Source organism: Herpailurus yagouaroundi, unplaced genomic scaffold (genome assembly GCF_014898765.1).
Source record: "Herpailurus yagouaroundi ecotype Mexico unplaced genomic scaffold, PumYag 162, whole genome shotgun sequence".
In the NCBI taxonomy this organism is placed as follows: Eukaryota; Metazoa; Chordata; class Mammalia; order Carnivora; family Felidae; genus Herpailurus; species Herpailurus yagouaroundi.
Genome location: NW_024412403.1, coordinates 46,380,997 through 46,402,787, shown reverse-complemented (window position 1 = coordinate 46,402,787; position 21,791 = coordinate 46,380,997). Strand labels below are relative to the sequence as shown.

At 37.6% G+C, this 21,791-nt stretch overlaps 1 protein-coding gene and 1 long non-coding RNA gene across 7 annotated transcripts in view; one reads left to right on the top strand and one right to left on the bottom strand.

Annotated features, from left to right (window-relative positions):
- EPHA6 (EPH receptor A6) overlaps nucleotides 1–21,791 on the bottom strand; it is an 868,919-nt gene that overhangs the window by 30,664 nt on the left and 816,464 nt on the right. For all 6 annotated transcript variants that reach the window (XM_040484252.1, XM_040484254.1, XM_040484253.1 and 3 more), the window contains one exon: nucleotides 2,665–2,814. In XM_040484252.1, the coding sequence (XP_040340186.1) occupies nucleotides 2,665–2,814 (150 nt within the window). The remainder of the gene's footprint in view (nucleotides 1–2,664; nucleotides 2,815–21,791) is intronic.
- LOC121036134 (uncharacterized) lies at nucleotides 4,265–20,714 on the top strand. Its single transcript, XR_005793255.1, has 2 exons — nucleotides 4,265–4,352; nucleotides 20,518–20,714. It is a non-coding gene; the product is annotated as an uncharacterized LOC121036134 (long non-coding RNA).

Below are 21,791 nucleotides of genomic sequence, written 5' to 3'. Positions count from 1 at the left end.
CCCCAGAAACAGTGGTTATCATGTTAGATACTATATCCTTTACTTATGTACTTTGTTTACAGTGTATCTCCCTTCTGCTGGAATGTAAGTTCCATGAGGCAAGACATCACCAGCCCTACATGGGGAGCTCTTTGGACTGTAAACCAAACCACCAAGAAAAGAAGCAGTTATTTCTTCTTCTCTTTTCCTTGCCCATGACTTATTCTAGAAGTTTATGAGCATGTGTTCTAATATTACCATTAAGTCACTTACTATAGGATTCTAAGGAAATCATGTTGCTTCTGTATGCCTCAGTTTTATAAGCAGGTTGGACTAGATAATCTTTTTGGTCCCTTCCAGGTATAACATTTGTTCCCTGTTCTATTTCTAGTTCCTAGAACAAAGAAAACACCCAATAAATGTTTTTAAATGAATAAATGAATATATTACTGGTACATAATGTGCAAACAAATATACGTATGTCAGCTGTGAATGCTCAAGAACTTTTTACCAGTGAGAATACATTATTTGTAATGTTTGGAGCCCTATCAGTTCGGCAGTTTTTGTTTGAAGCATGCTAGGGGGACTGGTTAAGGGTTAAATGGGGTACTAATGAAAGAGGGTACTTGAAGTGAGGGCTCTTCTGTTCAGTGAAGACTGTAATTCATCGGGAAAGGATTTTTTTATTCTAGAGATTTGTTTGAATGGCCTATTTTAGTCATGAGAAAGTAGGACAAGTAGGCAAGCATTATTTTGGGCTTAGAGTAGAGTAGGAACTATGGTGACTGAATCCAGGGCTTCCATTACCTTGGATAACAGGTTAAAAAAATGATTTCCTTTGGGGATCATAGGGGGCAAATTTCTGCTTCAGAGATTCATTTTTTTTAAGTTTATTTATTTATTTTGAAAGAGAGAGAGAGAACAAGCAGGGGAAGGGCAGAGAGAGACGGAGACAGAGGATCCAAAGCAGGCTCTATGCTGACAGCAGACAGCCTGACGTAGGGCTCAAACTCACGAACTGGGAGATCATGACCGGAGCTGAAGTCAGACTCTTAACTGACTGAGACACCCAGGTGTCCTTGATATTCAATTTTAAGAAGAACTGGGGAGGAGGTCACAAGTTGCTCCAAACAAGGTCCAGCAGCAGAGAAGAGCAATGACATCCTTTGAATAAAATTCCCAGAAGAATAGTAGACTGTAGCTTGGCCTGGATCCCAAAGTCTAAGTTTTGGGAGTAGAGCAGATGTTGCTTGTTATGGCACACTCTATACCTCAGGGTAGATATTCTGCAGGACCTAGTCACATGGGCTGTTTTCATGATGTGCTTTGGAGGACAATGACTTAACAGTGTGTATGACCTCCAACCTGCTGCCATGTAGGTTTCTAGACCTGGCATTCTTCACAGAGTTGGTAGGCTCCCATAGGACTGAGCAGGACTCAGCTTCAAAAGTAACACTCTATGGCAGGGAGAAACAATAGCCATGGTGAGCTAATCAAAACTAAGTTTTCTCTATTCCTGGTATTAAAACTTTCTTTGTTGCTGGATGAGTCCTTTAGATACTTGGACAACTTGAGTTTGGGATGGAGTAATGGGGTCTGATGTACGGAGGGACTGCCCAAGCAATTGGCTAGAAAAGACAAAAGAGATGTGAAAACTGTTTTACTCTGAGTGTGTTTAGAGATTTTCTACAGTTACATGGTCTTTTTTTTTCCTCTTTTTTTTTAAACCTGTGAACATTCAGGATCACATTAGAGGTGATTTTCCATTAGTATTGTTTCAGAAACCATTAGATACTTTGGCAAGTGAGTGGACAAAGTCCAAGTTCTGAGATGGAAACGTGTGAAATTAACATATATTTTCAGTTCTGACAGTACACTTATTTGCATTGTCAGGGTACTTACATTCTCTGATTACTGTTTTTATCTCTTAGGAGGTCACAGAGAACTCTCCTGTTGTATAATATTATTAATCACCCAGGTAATCTTTTTTTTTTTTAATTTTTTTTCAACGTTTATTTATTTTTGGGACAGAGAGAGACAGAGCATTATTGGGGGAGGGGCAGAGAGAGAGGGGGACACAGAATCGGAAACAGGCTCCAGGCTCTGAGCCATCAGCCCAGAGCCTGACGCGGGGCTCGAACTCATGGACTGCGAGATCGTGACCTGATCACCCAGGTAATCTTTATAGGTCAAATAGAAACAAAAGAAATTGCATAAAGGGTCACATATCTCAAAAGAACAATAGCAAATGTCATATTGATAATACTCTGCCTGAAAGAATTTGCTCTTTTTCTTCTAAAATATCTAGTTTAAATTAATTTCCTCTTTACAGTGGTGCATTGTACTGCCTTAAGGAAGAAAGGAAAGGTAAACATTATTCTTTGTTTTTTGTTACTTGTAGATCAAGACAGTTGCATTAGCGCAGTCATACTGCATTAAAGCAATGAATGTAGAAGTCTCAGATGTAATATGTGGACCAGGTATTCACATGACAAAGCCCATCAGCTGGTCCCTATGACACCCAGGACAGCTCAGAGTGAAAGGTTACTTAGCTTCTCAAACTCAGCCACAGACCCTGAACAGCTCTCAGGAAGATAAAGGCTAATCTGAGGGCAAAAGCATATTTGCTCCTCAGGGCTAATGTGTTTATACTTAAAAAATAAGTTTAACTGTTGGGGCACTTACATCTTGATTAGACATTTCCCAATAAGGTCTCTCTCCGTAGGACATGACCTCCCACATGACAATGCCATAGCTCCACGCGTCACTTGCCGAGGAGAACTTTCTATAGGCAATAGCTTCTGGGGCTGTCCACCTTATCGGAATTTTCCCACCCTGGAAAACAAATTGGAGATTTCTCAGCTGGCTCACAAGTATATTAAAAAACCAAGTGGCAGTCCAATTAAATAGATTTTGTTAGAAAGATCTAAATACTGCATGATAGCATTGGCATTTTAAATAAAAGTAAGAGAACCAGAATAATGTTAAATGTCAGAAATATCTTTCCTATAATAATTATTCAGTGAAAACAACTTTAATGGGAAATAAGTCACACTTCAGAAATACTTTATTTCATTCATTAGAGAAATTTATTTTCACTTTAGATTCACACAATTAAACTCACTATCATGCCATTTGAAGAAAGTTCTGGATTATAGAACGTTAACACCAAATATCGTTCAGCATTCATTAAACACTATTACATGTATAAATAATAATGATAATACGTTCTAACTTAATTGAAGATAAACAGTTAAATACAGAACGGAGACATTCTCTGTAATTCAATGTTTATCAGAACTTTCTCTTTCCTTTTTATCTATGATTATATTTACTTCAAATTAAGAAATCCTTTAACATCATACAAGAGCACCTGAGAAGGATAATCTTTCTTAATGGTACTTTAGGCTAGTTTATATTCTTGTTCTTCGGTGTTCAAGTTAACATTTGAACATGTTAAAGAGATAAAATTGCATGAATTTAATCTATATTGTTCAGGTATTAAAGTCGACTAATGTGTTATACTTATTTTTTTATCAACATTTATTACATTTTATCTCTCGAAACACTCTATAAATCCCTTTTTACTGTAATGACAAGAATAAAACAATTCATCCGTTTGAGTTACAATCTGAAATATTTGCAGCGCGGAACGGCAAGCTGTGCGGAGGAGGGCGCCCTCGACGCCACTAGATGGCGGAAGAGAACGAGCTGCGCCCAGACCGCGGGGATGGCTTCTGCTGGCAACATAGATTTTTAAGTCAGAACGCACCTCGATGGAATTGTTTCATCATTATCAGCATTTCCAGGATCACATCATCTGATCCCCCACTGCGTTCAGAGTCTGATGTTACGGTGAGTGGGGGTGGGAGGCAATAGTGGGTGCATTCATTGGCCCTTGAGGAAGTTAGGTCGAACATTTTTAAAGGTGAAGCCATGAATCGAGTAATCTAAACACTACTTTTTTTTTTTTTTAGTAATCTAAGCACTTACTCGAAAAGAGATTCATCCGAGAGGGGAATAATTAGGTTTACAAGGCAAATGAGAGCATTAACGGAATCCTCATTTTCAACATTTTTTTTTTCAACGTTTATTTATTTTTAAGACAAAGAGAGACAGCATGAACGGGGGAGGGGCAGAGAGAGAGGGAGACACAGAATCCGAAGCAGGCTCCAGGCTCTGAGCCATCAGCCCAGAGCCTGACGCGGGGCTCGAACTCACGGACCGCGAGATCGTGACCTGGCTGAAGTCGGACGCTTAACCGACTGCGCCACCCAGGCGCCCCCGGAATCCTCATTTTAAAGACCTGTAGCAAGGAAATGTTGAAGGAACCTTGGGGATAATACCTTGAATTCAATCCCCTGATTTTACAGGTGAGCAGACTGAGCCCAGGGTTTAGAGATTTAGAGATTCCTCTCAACATTATTAAATACATAATGTCTACTAATGTTATCATAGTAGTATTATGGGGTATCAATATAAAGATGTAAATACTTCAGCATGGGGAAAAAGTTGGACCAAACTAATTTTAGTGTTGTAACACTGAACATCTGCAAGCATATATCATAGCAGTATAACGGAAGGAAGCCAGAGCCTGAAACCTTCGGTGTTCACACTTACTGGCCTTTCCAAATGAAGGCCAGGAAATTAAATTTACAAAGTTGGTGACAGTAGTTGAAGAGGGTGATGGGCAGAGGAAGCGAGTTTTAAGAGGAGGATTCATTTCTAAACCCAAAGTAGAGTTGCCAGATAAAATATAGGCCCCACTGTTACATCTGGATATCAGGTAAATAACAAATACTTTTTCTTTCTTCTTTTCTTAGTCTAAGCATGTCCCCATAAAGGAATACATTGTGTGTGTGTGTGTGTGTGTGTGTGTGTGTGTGTGTGTGTGTGTAGCTATGTCCAAGTATTTCATGAGACATTTATACTAAAAAAAAAAAAAAAAGGTTTATCTGCAATTCAAATTGGACTGGGTATCCTATATATTTATTTACTAAACTGTGCAACCCTACCACAGAACATTAAAAAAAAATTCAGAAATGGAAGTACTGTAAATGATCCAACACATAAAATAGTATTCTGAAAAAACACCTTGCAGTCTGTACTTCATGAGGGGACCAAGGACACTCTGAGTTGTATTTGTGCACCAGCACTCCAGCAGCCTTTGTTTTATGGCATGTTTGTGGCTAAAGTCCCTGGGTCTCATGGCTCTGAATTTCAAAGCCACTTAAGTCAGGCTCAGGCTTGTTTCGAATATGAAGCCACATTTCCAGAGAATAAAGACCAAATCTGTAGAGCTAACTTCAGAACAGATGCAAGAGCAGCAGTCTCATTTGACATTTCTCATTCTGGATCTTTCTTTGTCTTTCTGGCAAAAAATACATAGAAATCTGCTGGCCCTACTAAATCTTGTGAGTTCTATTAAGACAGGCCAATAAAAAAAAGTAGTTAATGGTTATCTTAGGTGCATTCACTTACTATTATTATTTTTAATGTTTATTTATATTTGAAACAGAAAGAGACAGAGTATGAGCTGGGGAGGGTCAGAGAGAGAGGGAGACACAGAATCTGAAGCAGGCTCTAGGATCTGAGCTATCAGCATAGAGCCCAATGTGAAGCTCAAACCCACAAACTGTAAGATCATGACCTGAGCTGAAGTAGGATGCCCAACCGAGCCACCCAGACACCCCTAGGTGCATTAACTTATAAATGATATCTCATGTAAGTGAATCACATATAAATTTATATTTTGCATAAGCTGATATCACATATAAATGATAACTTTATCCCTTTCCTAAGAGTTTGTTTTTTTTTCCTCAAGGAGAAGATATTACAGAATGCTTGATTAATAGCATTGCTATCTGTTATGAACTGAATTGTGTTTCCTCAAAGTTCACATTTTGAAGCCCTAAACCCCAATGTGACTGTATTTGGTGATAGGGCCTGTTAAGAGGTAATCAAAGTTCAATGAGGTCGTAAGGGCGGACCCTACTTCAGTATGATTGCTGTCCTTATAAGAAGATGAAGAGATGCCAGATGTGTGCAGGCACAGGGGAAAGGCCATTGGAGGACACAGCAAGAATTTGTCCATCTACAAGTCAAGGAGAGAGACCTCAGGAGAAGCCACACCTGCCAACACTTAGATTTTGGATGTCCAGCCTCCAGAACTGTGAAAAATAAGTTTTTGTTGCTTGAGCCATCCAGTCCCTGGTATTTTGTTATGGCATCCCTAGCAGACCAATACGCTACCCCTATGAAAAACCAAAAATGTTTATCTAAGATAAACAACATTGCAAAATGGACAGCAAATCTTTATTTCAAATTCTATTCCAAATGTCATCTTGAAATGGGAAGTGTGAGCTAGAATAAATCTGAAAGATGAAATATCATCACAGAAGTTTTAATGTAGGAGATATAATTCTAATTAATAAAAACACATGGTAACATGAACCTGACAGTATGCACAAATTTCAGTAATTCTGAGCATATATGGGATGGAGATAAGGAAGCATTCAGATCTTTTTTTTTTTTTTTTCTAGTGGCTGGATACAGACTGAATATAGTTGATCTCTAAGTGCAAGATACAGCTGAAAGGAAGAGGTCCTTAAGAGTAGCACATGGACTCTATCCCCTTTCCTACTTTAGAGGACACACAGAAGCTTAGTTCTCCCCCTCCACCTTTTTTTTTTTTTTAATTGAGTGGACCAACAAACATTTGTGGTTTAATCCCAGCTACTTATTTTTGCCCATGATCTTGAATCATAGAGGTAATGCACTATGTTACTTTTTTCTCAAAGCATTAACCACCAGATGTTTGTTTCAGGTTTCAGGAATGAACAAATAGTACTTTAGATTTGAAATCACAATCATTGGAACATTACATATTGCTTTACCATATGTTTATGAGGGGGAAAAAAGTTACCGGTGATGCTAATCAAAATGATTGAATGTAACTCAAAAGACTTCTTATTTCCTAGTACCTGCCTTATCCAGCAAGCTTAATCACTTAGGGAACAAAGGAGAAACAAGAAGTAAGCAAACCGGATCTGGTTCACTATGGAAAGGGTTGTTAGCAAACCTTTTCTCTGCTTTAAAAGTCATATTCAGAGCTTAGTGTCTAAAGAGGGGTTATAGCAGGAAAAGTGCTGAAGAGGCAACCAGTAACCTTGTATACCTGTAAACCCCATACCTCCTGAGAGGAATTGCATTATAACTGTATTTAACATTTGAGGTTTAGAACCCAATCCTCTAATCTTCAGTGGAGGAGACAATCAATTGAAATATAGTGAGGTTACAAAGGCTTAATACTGAAACCAAATAGAAAACTTCTACTGAGAAACAAGAATACTTAAGACTCTCTCCATTTCTCATTCACTGGATTTGATGGTTATCTTAAAGGCAAATGGCTAGAATAGACAACGACCAGCCTGCAGATGTTTTTTTTTTTTTTTAATTTTCTTAATCTATCTCTGTAGTACGCACACTTCAATGAGTGTCAGAATTAAAACATATATACAATGCTTACAGATTAGGAAATTTCCAACAACAATTTTAAGTATTTCTCTTTATGGGCTGCACATTCTAAGTGAGATGAAACTCTTCTACAGTCCATTGTGTGACTTCGGGCAAGTCTTAACTCTGAGTCTTATATTTCAGATCTGCAAAATGAGGGGATTTGAATTAATGATCATAAACTCGTAAATTACAGTGCGTTTTAATGATTTGCCTACAGTTTCTTGGCTACTGTTAAATTGTAAGTAGACAGGCCGTATGAGTTGGTACCTACTCCACATAAACAGATAGCCTGATGACACACAGTACAGGAGACAAACACACTCTTGAGTCACATCCCAGGCCGATAATTAATGGTCACAGTGATCATCCTAACTCATACGGAAGAGTTTAAATAACTTAATCATTTTTAGTTTAAGAAGGTAACAGTATGAAAGTACATATTAGAAAGGTATGAAAATAGGACACTGACTTTTTTCCCTTTTTGTTTTTTACTTTTAATGGGTTAAAATACTCTTAATGAGCAACCACTGGTTATTTGGAAAACTCATTATGCGAATGCTTACTGATGTCAGATGAAAGGGGCATTAATTTGTTTACTGAAAGATCATTTTACATTAAAATGTCTTGTCAGTGGGATTATCTGTGGCAAAGGTGGTCTGGTTTGGGGAATAATGGTGGAGGAATCGGCACTCTGGGGTCTTCTGCTTTAATTCAATATGGTGTCTTGGGAAGTCATAGCAAATTGCAGAAAGATCTCTCACACACTAGTTTACAGAAAATCCTCACTTGGCGGATATTCTCCTTTCTCTTAAGAATTACTGATCTTGAGAAGTGACTCTATCTCTGAACATCTCTTTCTAGTTTGTATTCCCCAACCAATAAATGATATTGTGTACAGCTACATTATATTGTGAAATTTCTAAAAACTACATCCCACACCCTCACGGCGTGATGTATACTTCCCTCCTTCATTGAGGTTTACTGACCTGTGGCAACTCTGCTGTTGTGTGGAGCTTTATCTTTTTCTGAAATATGGGGATAATATTTGTCCTTCCTTGAAGACTGAGGGCTATAATGGAATGAATTCATCTGTAGTCACAAAGGAGAGATCTACTTACATTTTGGTTTCCAGATAACATTTATGAAGTAGATTAAATGAGATAGTACACACGAAGCACCCAACATATAGTAGGCACTCGGGACACGTTTGTCTCCTTAATTTAGGTACTTAAAAGTCTCTTTTTTTGGACCTGCATGGTAACTGCAGCCCATGTCAGCATCCCAGTTCTCTCATCTGGAGTCACCAGCCCACCACCTGCAGTGCTGGGCTCAAGGGTGAGCTTCTCAAACAAAAGCTTTTAGGAGCCAGAGGCAACACATAAATTGTTGGTAGACAAGCTCTGACTCAGTCATTGTGATTCAGACATGCCTTGTCCAGTTTGAGGAAATCTGTCTATCTTGGTCCAGGGAGTTCTGTCTATGCCAACCTTCCTGCCACTGCACGACCGGTGTCCTTCCAAAACTGAGACATCTCTCATTCATCTTATTCTTTCATGGGTATAATTCTGTGGTTAAATGTTGGCAGCCAGATTTCTGCCTACAGCTGGATCTTCCTGATCATACTTTCTGGATTTCTTGCCTTTTGCTGAGTATTTCTCTTCTCTTTGTGGGGTGTGACACAATGGTTAAGATACAAACCTTTTGTCTTCACAAATGCACACGTGGAATCACACACACACACACATACACACGATTTTGCATCAGTATCATGTGATTTATACATGCCAGGTTGAGACACTCTTGCTGTAAGCAGAAGACCTTTTTTTGCATGGTATTTTAAAAATTAAGGCACTGACTGGTTCTTAATAACCAATTTTTATAGAATGATAAGTGCTGCAGAAATTTATAGTAAATAGCATTGTTTTAGGCCATAAACATGAAACAACTATTTTCATACTTTACATAAGACAAAGACTTCCTAACAGTTGTTTCTTGTGCCAGGCTTTCACTCCCTGTGCCAAGGGCCTTTGTGTGGGTATTCGCTGAGGTCTCAAGGTCTTGGATTTTACTGAATCTAAAGGTGACCAACTGTTTGGCCTTGAGCTGAAATGGGCTTGCAGTTAGGTTTTCTGTGGCTAAGTTTTGTTTTTTTCTTTTTCCCCCTATTGTCTCTAAATGCCTTTAGACAGGGTGTTGCCACTTCAGAGCACGACCATTCCACTCCACCATCTCACTAAGCCTTCCTCAGATGCACTTGCCTCATTTCCATTATCCTCCTGGCTTCTGTAGGCATTGCTGTCTCCCTCTCTCACTTGAACTTCAATCCGACCTCCCTCTTCTGATTATGAAAAGAACGATGATCTACTTTTGAAATTTACTTAGACCATATTTTTCATAAAGAATAGGACCAGATGAGAAATGATTTCAAATAAACATGAATAGCTAACTCACCAGCTTTGTTTTCTACTCTGTAAAAAAAAAAATCCTAACTATAGAAAGACGTTCTCGTTCTCCTTTTCCCCACATTATCTACCTGGAACTACACTACCTTTTTATTCGTTGTCTAAATGCATAAACAGCTCAGTGAATGCTAATTTTTTTGTTCCCGTAATAAAACAGTGCTTATTGTGCTATTCAAAGCCTCAGAAATTAGAATCCTTTTCACCTGCTTCCTCCTAAATTGCTCCTGAAAATAATTCACTGGCACCTATTTCTCAGTACTCTCTTTCGATGAGAACATAGGTGCTACATCATTAAGTGAATAACACTGTTATGGGGGACATCTGTTAAATTAGATTTTCTATGCCATCCTATAAGGCAGATAAAGTAGGACACAATGTTACTGTAATGTGCTAGAATTAAACACATGCTTTATTATGAGAATTGCCATTGTGTCTGAGTGTAGATAACTTAACTACCATTGACAGTATAGGTAATTTTTTTCAACACAACCTATCGTTCATTATGGTTTTGGGAATATACCGTATGGTAAGGTCCCAAGGGGATAGTGGATACTAACAGAGTTAAAAATCCTATCCCTACTCTTGCTGGAGAGTAGTAGTCTATATCTTTTCTTTCCATCCCTCTCCTTTTATTTTTCCTTTTAATCAAGCTGTACAGAAGACTAATTCCCACTCTGCTACCTCCCCAGTGTATTTTGACAAAGTTTCTTAAGCTTCTCACATATAGTTTTATGGCAAAGATCTATGGATATTAACACAGAAGTAATAGGTCTAAAAAGTGTACTGCATAAATCATAAGGGGGAGTAAAAGATTATTTTTGACCATTAATATTGGGATATTTATACATTAAATACTAATATAATATGTAAAATAATATAATTCTTCATGTTTATAACACAAGTGTCTACAAAGCATTTTCATCTGAATGGTCTCAAATTAATGTATACTTTGCTTTCTTATCAGGTTGCCCTGTGAGAATAATACTAATGACAAGCAGTAATTAGTGCTTATGCCATCCATGATCCAATGCTATTTATTTGGGGAAAAATTCATATCCTGTCATTAGGAAAAGAGACTGCATAAAATGAAATATGTTTATTTTTATACTAGTATTATTTGCTAACCCTATTTGAAAACCCTATTCAAAAAGGACAGAGAAAGTGTATAGGACTCTAGAGCATACACAGTGGTGACCCTCATAAGTAAGGGGTGCTTACTTTGGAAGCAGAATGTGCAACATAGGAAGAGAAAGTGACAGTGGAGCCAAATGTATGACTTCTGATCCCTCTTTTTTTCCCCCCACTAATTCATTGTGTGATCTTGGACAAGTTACAGATTCTCTGTCAATTGAGGGGGTTGGACTGTGTGATCTTGCAGCTCCAGTGAAGGTTTAATATTCTATGATTTGTTAATATGCTAAAACTCTAGTTAGAGTTAATACGCTGATACTCTAGTTAGAAGGAACAACCTCCACTTCTGTCTAAGGAAACGTAGACAAAAAGGGTTAGTGCTCAGCTCCGTTGCTTCCTGCATCATTATTATGCCCACAGGCACTTTATACATTAAATCAGAGTCTTCCTGACAGACCCACAGTGTTCTGACTGAACATATATGAGAAGCAGGTCTTCTCTTGCAGCTGTCGCATGAAGTGTTGTGATACATCAGATCAGAGTGGCGCTGTGACCTCAAATTACCCATTGTCAGAAAGGCTAGCTCTGAGTGTAAGCCAAGGCGGGGAGACAAGATGACATGATGACATCTTTAGAGGCAGTCTGTTTGGAACCAAACACTGCACAAGTGAGGGCAAAATCTTCCGAAAGACTGAGGAAGCATTACTTTATGGAAAGGATGGGGCTGGGGGACTTATATTCAAAGGTGGGTAAGAACTTGAGAAAAGTCTGGAAGTACCTGGAGCTGGAAATACCAAAAAAATGCTTGTACAAATAAATCTATCTAGAAAGCAGACTTTGGCTGAAAGAATTATTAAAATGCTAGTATTCTGAATAAGTTTTAACTCTGCGGTAGACTGATTACAATTTGCCACAATTTGTATAGATTTCTTACACCCTCAGCATTTTAGTTGAGGAAATCTACACAGTCAACCCTTTGTTCATTCCATTATTCCAACATGAAATGTTGTCTTGTCAACTTTTTCCTTAGTTCCTATTTTGCTCCTCATAAGAGCCTGCCTGTAACACCCACTGTCTGCGTTACATACCTTCTATGTACTATTATCTGGCTCTTTAAAATGTGGATGTAATGTTTTCTCAGAAAGGATATAAAAATCTTGGAGAGTCTTTTATTCTTCTTTGTAATCTACTTTAGAGTATTTAGCATGGTGCTATGATTATAATAGAATTTAATGATTATTGGCTGAGGGGATGACTGGATGAGATGAATTAGGCAAATGATGTAAAATGAAAAGTACGGTCTCAGAACCATACTGTATAAGTGGAATTCAAATTTTGCTGTTTTAGTTCCTTCTTAGTCATCATTATGAACTTGGTTAATGATAAGGAAAAGATGAAAGGAAAATTTCCCAATCTGAATTTTCAGTTCATAGAGAGCCTCACCCAGAAAGGCACTGAAGGTCACTGGTGGCTTTCACTTATTCATTCATTCTTTTTTTTTTTTTTTTTTCAACATTTATTTATTTTTGGGACAGAGAGAGACAGAGCATGAATGGGGGAGGGGCAGAGAGAGAGGGAGACACAGAATCGGAAACAGGCTCCAGGCTCTGAGCCATCAGCCCAGAGCCTGACGCGGGGCTCGAACTCACGGACCGCGAGATCGTGACCTGGCTGAAGTTGGACGCTTAACCGACTGCGCCACCCAGGCGCCCCCTTTTCATTCATTCTCTTATTCTTTGGTCATTTTTTGTTTGTTTGTTTTAAACACATCTCACATGCCAGGTGCTTGAGTCACAAAGACATTCTCCTTGTCCTCAGGGAGATCATTTTACAGTAGGAGACACACCGACATAAACAAATAATGGAAGCACAGAGGGTAAGGGCTCTAACAGAAGTCCGTACTAGATTCATTTGACAGCAAAAAAGGAGGGTCAGCTGTTTGGGATGGCTATGAGGAGAAGCAGAAAGGTGACATAACAGGTAAGTTTTAGGTAGAGTTTAAAAGGAAAGTAGGAGTTTACTAGTAAGACAAAGAGGCCAGGACATCTCTTCAGAGAGAACAGAGTTCACAGGCACAGCATTTTATAATTTTCTATGCATATGTCACTATTTCTTCATGCAAAATTATATACAATTGGTTTGATCGATTTTTTTTGTTTGTTTTCACTCTAATTTTGTTGTGGCTGAAAGATCTGAATCATGTGGTAAAAAGTGGTGTAAATAAGGTCTTTTAATTTTTTAAGTATAAAGGGATGACAGGGATCCTAAATCTCTTTTTTGACCTTTTCTACTAAATGTCTAATAAAAAAATTAAATTACTTTTATTTCTTGCAGAATCACCTGCAGTGTGTGCGATCATGTATCATACCAAGCAGGTTGAAAGGTCTAATTTTACTTGCATAACATATTCACAGTTTTATAGAAGATTTTCCCAGTGAATAAATTTTGGAGAAGCAATGCTTGTAAAATAAGCTTCCAGCTTGTTTTGCTCAGGCTTAAGTATACCACTTGGGTTCTGACGCCTTGTTCATTGTGGACAGCAGAGGGCTCTGGAGGACATCTCTGGAATGCCAAATGACAGAATCTGGATGTATTTGGCTGCAGGTAGAATGAAGAAAGAAACTATACCATCTTCAAATATCACAAGTCAATGGCAAAGTTTTAAATAAAAGAGGGCCTATCTAATAGTGGGGTGGGGTCTTTTAAGAGATCAACCTGTATTTCTATGCTTTGAAGGTTTCCTGGCTCTTATTTCACTTTGTACCTTCTTCTCGATTTGTTCTTTTCCTTTTGTTCTCTACTGTTCTGTTTTCTTTCACTCTGTTCTTGCTAATAAATGTTTGTTGTGTGTATAGAATATAAGTTCCCTCAGGCAGGGATTTTGTTTGCTTGGTTCTTGTCTGTTTTCTCAGAGCTTAGAAATGAGTCTGAGCATAATAGGTACTCAGTTAATGTCAGTTATAGGAATATTGGAAACAGCATAAGATCGTGACAGTATTTATTGTTTAATGGATGATAATGATACATAATAAGTGATGCTATGAAATGTGATAGATGCCATGGTAGGGGAGGTCAGAAAATGCTTCTAAGAGAAAATGATGTCTAGGCTTGGACCTTAGGGAAGATTGGAGTTAGGCAATAAAAGAAGTGTGAGAAAGGAGATCAGGGATGGAGTAGGAAAGACTGGTCTAGGTAGAAAGAACAGGTACAAAAGAGAAATCATAACAGATTTAGAGGTACTGACAGAAGTTGCAATTGGAGAATAGAGTGTGAGGTGAGGGAATGGGGAGGGACAGAGGCTAGAGAAGCAAGCAGCAAGCAGAATCATGAAGGGCTTCCTAATGCATTTAAAGAATTTGGACCTTTTCTCATGGCAGTGGAAAACCACTGAAAAGCTTCAAGCAATAGGGTGATAAAACCAAGGGTTTTACTGCTTTTTTAGATCACGTTGGCTGCATTGTGGATTGCTGATGGGGGCTTAGGGGACAAATACAGGGAAGAGTAGAAGCAGGAAAATCTTGCCATGTCTAGAGAGTTAGTAACATTATTTAATAATTCTGTAATAGTCACACATGACAGCACATTTTAATACATTAAAAACACTTATTTCAATTCCTCTGATTAGATAGTTGCCTTATTCCAGAGAAGAATGCGATGACATTTACTCTGTTTAACATGTCTAAATGGAGAATTCAATCAATCATGTAAACAAAGTTAAAGGAGGAATAGTCCCAAACACTAATTTTGGAAAATTCTCTTCTCAAGGACTCTCATGTGCTGTCGAAGCATTGTTTACATACATTTTACATTTATATATTAGAACAAATCCCCTAAGGACCTGTTAATTAGAAAGATTTCTTATAATATTTAAAATTAATAATTCCGTGTTAAAAAACAATTAATCTTTTACCTTCTCCCACTTAATCCGTAATAATTTTTGTATGACTTATTTATGAAATTTATAGTTTAAGTAGTTTACCTAACAGGGAAGAAGGACAAGTGTTCAACTTTTTTTTTCTTTCTTGCTTTCTCACATATATATGTGAAGTGGGTAGAAGAAAGAAAATTCATTCAGAAAGGTTGTTTTTCACTGTTGTCATTTATGAAATTCTATAGGATCAATTTTTAGTTGTTTATCCCCCTCTGAAAACAAATTTGCTCAGGGAAAAGGACTTCGTATGGGCTCAATATTACACTGCAGAGAATTCAACCCAAGGTCAAGTTGCTGAAGCAATTCAAGGAATCAAAAACAGCAGTTATGCTTACCATAAGCTTCATCCATTATTTAAGCACAAAAGGAGATAATTTATTTAATTGTGTTTTTGACATGGTGCTTTTCATCTATACCTTGAGTCTAATATATATATATACATATATATATATATGTATATATATATATATAAATTTTTTTTTTTTTTTTTTTAGTTCACTGATGATTTTAAAGCCAGTGTTGGCTGGAAAGCTTTATGTAATGTGCAAGTTGCTATGCATTCAGTTCTGCTTGTCATATTATTGCTCTAAGTAAAACATCTTTCACAGCATTAAACTTGTTCTCATATCTTGCTGGTAAACAAAACTGAACTTAAACCAGAGCCCAGAGAATTCAGGAAGAAAAAAAAATAGGTCTAGTTGTAGAAAAATACCTGAGATGTTAAACCCAATATACTTTTTAAAAAATAGCATTCTAATTTGCAGGAAACTTCCTTTCATTTGAGGAAGGCTATATTTATATTTTTCATTTGAAACATGAGTTTGGTCATCTCCAGTTAGTCTTGGGTGGACATTTGCTAGCAGTCCACAACCAGAACCATTTGGCCCAGTTTTACATTATTGACAGGCTCTTCCCAAATGGCTTTTTTCTGGAATCTAGAGGAAGTTGCATGTCAGCGTTGTAGTGCATTAGTGTTGCTGTCAGCAATGCTTCCCCAGGGCTGTCTGCTTTCTGCCTGACTTCAGCCACTGCTGTCAATCTTTCAGTTTCACATACCCTCAAATGGTCCCACCCTCCCTTGCCTATATCTCTTAGCAAAGAAAGATGAACTTTCTTAATTTAAGGAGAATGAGACATATTTAGTACAGTGAGTCCCTGTGTTGTTGATGATACAATGGGGATAATAGCCTAAATGTATTAGACTTGGATTTACTTATTAGGATTTTTGTTTGTTTGTTGGAAGAGGAAAACCTAGAAATTTTAATAGTTTGCTCTTTTAAATGAAGTTCACTCTAAAATAATTTGATTCAGTCAACCCATGGGAGTTGAAGCCAGAATGACTTGCAAGCCACCTTCTAAAAGTATAAACATTGGGATTACAATGGTTGGGACGACAATGAGAAGGAAAATAGTGATTAGCTTTCTGTATCCATAATAGGACAGAAAATGCTAAAAATGATAATTATTAGGCCATTATAATAAGAACTATATTACATTTAAAATAAATGGAAAAAAACCTACTTTGAAAAGTTTCTCTCTTTTATACTTATAAGTCAGGGTTCTTATGGTTTAAATTTTTGCTGAAACATGCTGCAACTTGGAAGCATCATATCTCTAAGAAAATTCAAAACTCCACACTTTTATCCCTTTTCTAGATGCTCGTCTACTTTGACCAGATGCTTACTTTCCAGAAGTATTATGGAATTCAAACATTGCACCCATCTTTTTAATAAAACTTTCTCCTTCTGTCCATAGGGAACTTCCAGTAAGGAATAAAAAAAAATCCTCATTAGTATTTCCCTTGTACCAAATCACTTCAGCAGTAAAGGAGAAAAAGTTCTTCCTCTATTCTAATACATTGATCTTCACAAAGGTTGAAAGATAATAAAATGTCTGATAAAAATGCATAGCTTTGACCCTTAAAATCTGTGTAAGTAAAAGGGGAGTGAACATTTCTGAATGCTAAAATCTGTACTACAATCATATTTTCTTGGCAGGCTGATTTAAAGAGCTCTATGTGACAGTCAAGTGATACTAGCCTTGACAGTACAACTGGGTGAAAAAGATTCAGATCTGTTTTTATATTTAATTGGAGTGTAAGGGTCAGACTGTCAGAGCAGGATACTTTTGCCAGTTGTCAGAGGCTACCTTGGAGAACACTAAATTAGAAATGCAGATACCTGACATTATTTTCAACCTGGCACCCAATTTATAAATTTGGGGAAATGGCTACATACCTGTATACATTATTTCTATCATCTATGGTTTAAGGAATTGATTGCATTACACTTGATGGGGGGTGGAAAGGAAGAAGGAAGGGATTACAGGTGAATGTGAGTGTGAAATAAGTACAACCCATACTGCACAATGGTCCAGAAGGTAGGTAACCATTATTGGACAAATTTATAGAGTAATATTAAATTAAAATGAAAATGTGTACATCTATGTACACATACATATATATTCCATGATCATGAGAAATATGTTCAAGTAGAGATATGTTAGAGTAGACTATCAAAACCAATAAATTGTACAATGTTTGTATTTGTTGCTAGTCTGAAATACGTATTGGATATCAGATATAAGTGCTTAGTACATTTTGCTGAAAGAACACAGTATTCTAATTCAGGAAAGTTAGTAATTAAAAGACTTGTCTGGCCATTTAATCTGACTCCCTGCCCCCACACTCCTCTAATCTCTCCAAGAAGGAATACCTAGCTATCACTGGTACACTAAGCTCTTTCTTATGCTCAGGGGCTGCTACTCCTCCTAGACAGGGAGCCCCTCACAGTGTAAGACTCAAAACTGAATAAGCCTTGTGGGTGTCCTCCTTGTTCATTAGGTCCTGCTTGCTTATTTGAGATCAACCCCTGTCCAGTTCTCATACGTAGATATTTGCCCTGCTCCTATCTAGTGTATAGGTCTCATCAGAATAAAGTGATACTAGAATTTTTGATTGTGAGATCCATAAATTTTGGCATAGAATATTTGCCTTCTTGGACTACCATTCATTATCTGCTACCCAATGCTCTGGATACTGTGCCTCGCCCACCAACAGGAAAACCCTTTTCTTCATCTTCTGACACAACCCACCTGTTTCCTGGTCTTTGTCCTGTGATGTAGCCTAACATTCTACTCCTTTCTAGTGGCTTTTCCATTCTTCTTCCTGCTGTATTAGGACTAGCCTGCTCTTGTCTACCACTGATGGAATGCTGGCTCTGAATACCCATATCTTTTCAGAATTATATATCTAAAAATCCAATGGTTGTAGTTGGCTTATAACATTCAGTACTGAATATTTTGTGATATTGAAGGAAATTTTATAAATAATATACCTAAATATGTGTACATCATAAATGTGTGTTGTGTATGTGTATATTTATTCTTCCTCTATACCCTACACCCTAGATGTTGTCGTATCTTAAAAAGGAGATGGCTCATTCCTAGTGGGCTTGACTTTTGATTCTGTTCATCTGAGTTAAAGTTGACTTCCTAAAAGTCACACAAACATTAAGGAACGTGTCAGTTTCCATTAGCCTCATCTGCCTCTTGGACCAGGCTGCCATCCCTGAGCTCTGACTGGGCACTTGCCTTGGGAATGCCAAGTTCACCTCCACTCATTCAGGTCCATTAGCTATGGGCTCAGAATTTGTCACTTCCATCATTTCTGGACTTGATCTACCACACTGCTGAATGTGAAAGTTGGCATATCATGTGGTCATTAAGGTGCCAGTCCATTCAACTTGGAAACAAGGGGGAATTAACTCACAATTCCACAATCACTGGCCACTGGGAAACCAGAGATGGGAGAGAGTTGCACAGAGAAATCCCTTTTTCTCCCCTTTTCCCCATAAATGATTTCAAAGCATGCTTTCTCCATTCAGCCCATTTGGAGAAGTTCTGCATGGTTATTGGACACATCTCTCAACTACTGTGTTTTTGTGGCCCATGTAAAGCAGGAGCAAGTACCACTAGGTTGTGATATTGCTTTACCTTCTTCCATTTTTCCTTAGTCTAGATGCCCTGCTTTTGTACATCCCAAAGAAAGCTTCATCATTTTGAATTCCTTTCCGAGGCTCTGTTTTCTAGGGAACCTGGGCTAACACAGTTGTCACAGAATCAATATTTCTGCCACCCTTGAAAATTCAGCGTATTTATTCTAGTCATATGCAAGTTTAGAAAAAAATATATTTAGTTAAATGCTTATCTGAACACATGTTATAGAAAATTGTTGCATAAGAAAAATAGAAGCAAAAAGAAATTACTTTCCATATGTTTTCTAGACATTTTTTGGTCTTTCTCTGAGGCACAGTTTATTCTTCTAGTCCTTGTGTTCTTGCTGAGCTCAGTTGGACTTGGAAGTGCATATCAGGATCTTTTTTGTGTGTCCTATATTTCTCTATTTATTATCTTGGGGCAGTAAAACATAGAGGTTAAGAGCAAGGCTCTTAGGTCACACTGCTTAGACCAAATCCTGCCTCTGCTATTTAGGAGCTCTGGGCCTTTTGGCAAACTACCTTACCTCGCCATACCTCAATTTCCTCACCTGTAAAGTGGAGATAATCTTAGTATTTTATGGGACTGTGTTGTGGATTAAAGAAGAGAACGTATCCAAAATGCTTGCAACAGTGCTTAGCTCATATATGAGTGATAATTAATATTATTTCTTTTATATTTAGTCTCTGTGCTAAAATCGTAGAATATACTCAGGAAAAAAAATGTCTGTCATTTCAAAATGGGAAACGATGTGCTACCCCTGTTCTATATTTATCTCCACCAAGAGGAATGGCATCATTGTGTTTGTTGCTAATTGTAAGAATCCGCTGGGAGGAGGGGGGATAAAACGGTTCTCCCGTGGAACACCCTGAAGTCTAGGCTCTCAGAATCTACTTTCCTATATACACATGGATGTTCTCCTCCACAGTGACTAATGTTTCTTTTTTGGACACCACATATGTCAGAATTCTGGGAATTTCATCCTGTTTGACAACCAACCATGGCATTTTCCTTATTCGCTGTGTAATGCTAGGTCACTGAAACTTTTTAACTCACTCTGCGTATCTGTAAATGGAAGATAATAATTCCTCACAGACTTATTTACTTATCATGAAGCACTTATTGTCAGCAGCTAGGCTAGGACCTGTGGACACAAAGATAAATAAGGCATAGATCCTGTACTCAGCTTACTTATTACGAATAAAAACAGTTGCCACCAGTTTTAGACAAAGAAAATAGAGGTCAGAAAAGGCATGAAAACTGTCCAGGGCAACATGGCCAACAAAAATGCCACATCTAAGAATTGGATACAGGCCTCTGCCCTCAAATCAGTGCTTTTCCTATGATATAATAATACTGCTCTACTTTTGTCAAAATTCAATGAAGTATTGTGGATAAAGTATTCTATAAATGTAAAGAGCTTTACGTATTAATTATATAGTGTTATTATCTTGAAATGTACTGTTTCACTTGTTTAAGCACTAGAATTTTCTCTTTCAGCTTTTAAGTGGAAGTACATTTCCCACAAGGAAGAGGAAGTTTTAGGTGGCAAAACACAGTTTCACAAAGAGCCTTCATGTCAAGAATTCGATTGTGAAATAGCTTGCTTGCCACAATTGTTGTTGTTGTTATTTGTTTTTTCTTAAGACAATGACTATTTCTTTAATAATAGATAAATAAAACAAACATGTACTGGCTATTTTTAATGGTTTACTTTAATCTTAAAATTTCATTAATAATTTATTTCAATTAACATGCCAATAAAACTAAGACCAGGCACAGTATATAAGGGAGAATCCTCATTCAACCTGTTTTGGGATGTTCTTGGGAAGTTTTATACTTCTATTTTTAAATTTTTTTTAAGTTTATTTATTTTGAGAGAGAGAGAGTGAGAGAAGGGCAGGGGAAGACAGTGAGAGAGAAAGAGAGAGAGAGAGAGAGAGAGAGAGAGAGAGAGAGAGAGAGAGAGAATCCCAAGGAGGCTCTACGCCATCAGCACAGAGATGGACATGGGACTCAAACTCATGAACCTTGAGATCCTGAGCTGAGCTGAAACCAAGAGTTGGACACTTAAACAACTGAGCCACCCAGATGTCGCTGGTATTGGCAAGTTTTAAATGGAAGCAGTTTGGGGAGGAGAGCTGGCAGCACCCTAATATGTGGGAGAGATTGGCACAATGATCGCTGGATGCAGACTGCCCCACATTCTGCCGGCTCAGTCAGGGATATTAGATACCTTGGAAATTGATAACACACCTCCAAACCAAATTGCACACTGACAGGTTGTTACCAGCTTCATCATGACCTAACCAGTGGATCCCCGGAAGCAGTCTAGAACAGGCTACCCTATTGAAATTGCACATATAAATCAGCTGAAGTAAAAACTCTTTTCATGACCCTGAAACATTTCTTGAGGTCTGCAACACATACATCTTTTAAGGTTTTTACTACTGACAGGGGGACATACCCACTCATTCCTAGAAGTCATACACTCTCGTATCCTTGTCTTTTAGGTGACAGAAAATAGCCTTTATTTTTGAAAAAGAATGTTATAATTTCTGTCCCTTTCTGTTTCAATTTTAGCTGAGGCCCAAAAACGCCAAGGAGGAAAAAAAAAAAAAGTACGTGGTAAGTATTCTACATTACAAACCTCTCTTACATTATTACACACTTGAAATGGAGATTAGAAGCAAAAAGATAAAATAAAATAAAATTAAAATAAAATAAAATAAAATAAAATAAAATAAAATAAAATAAAATAAAATAAAATAAAA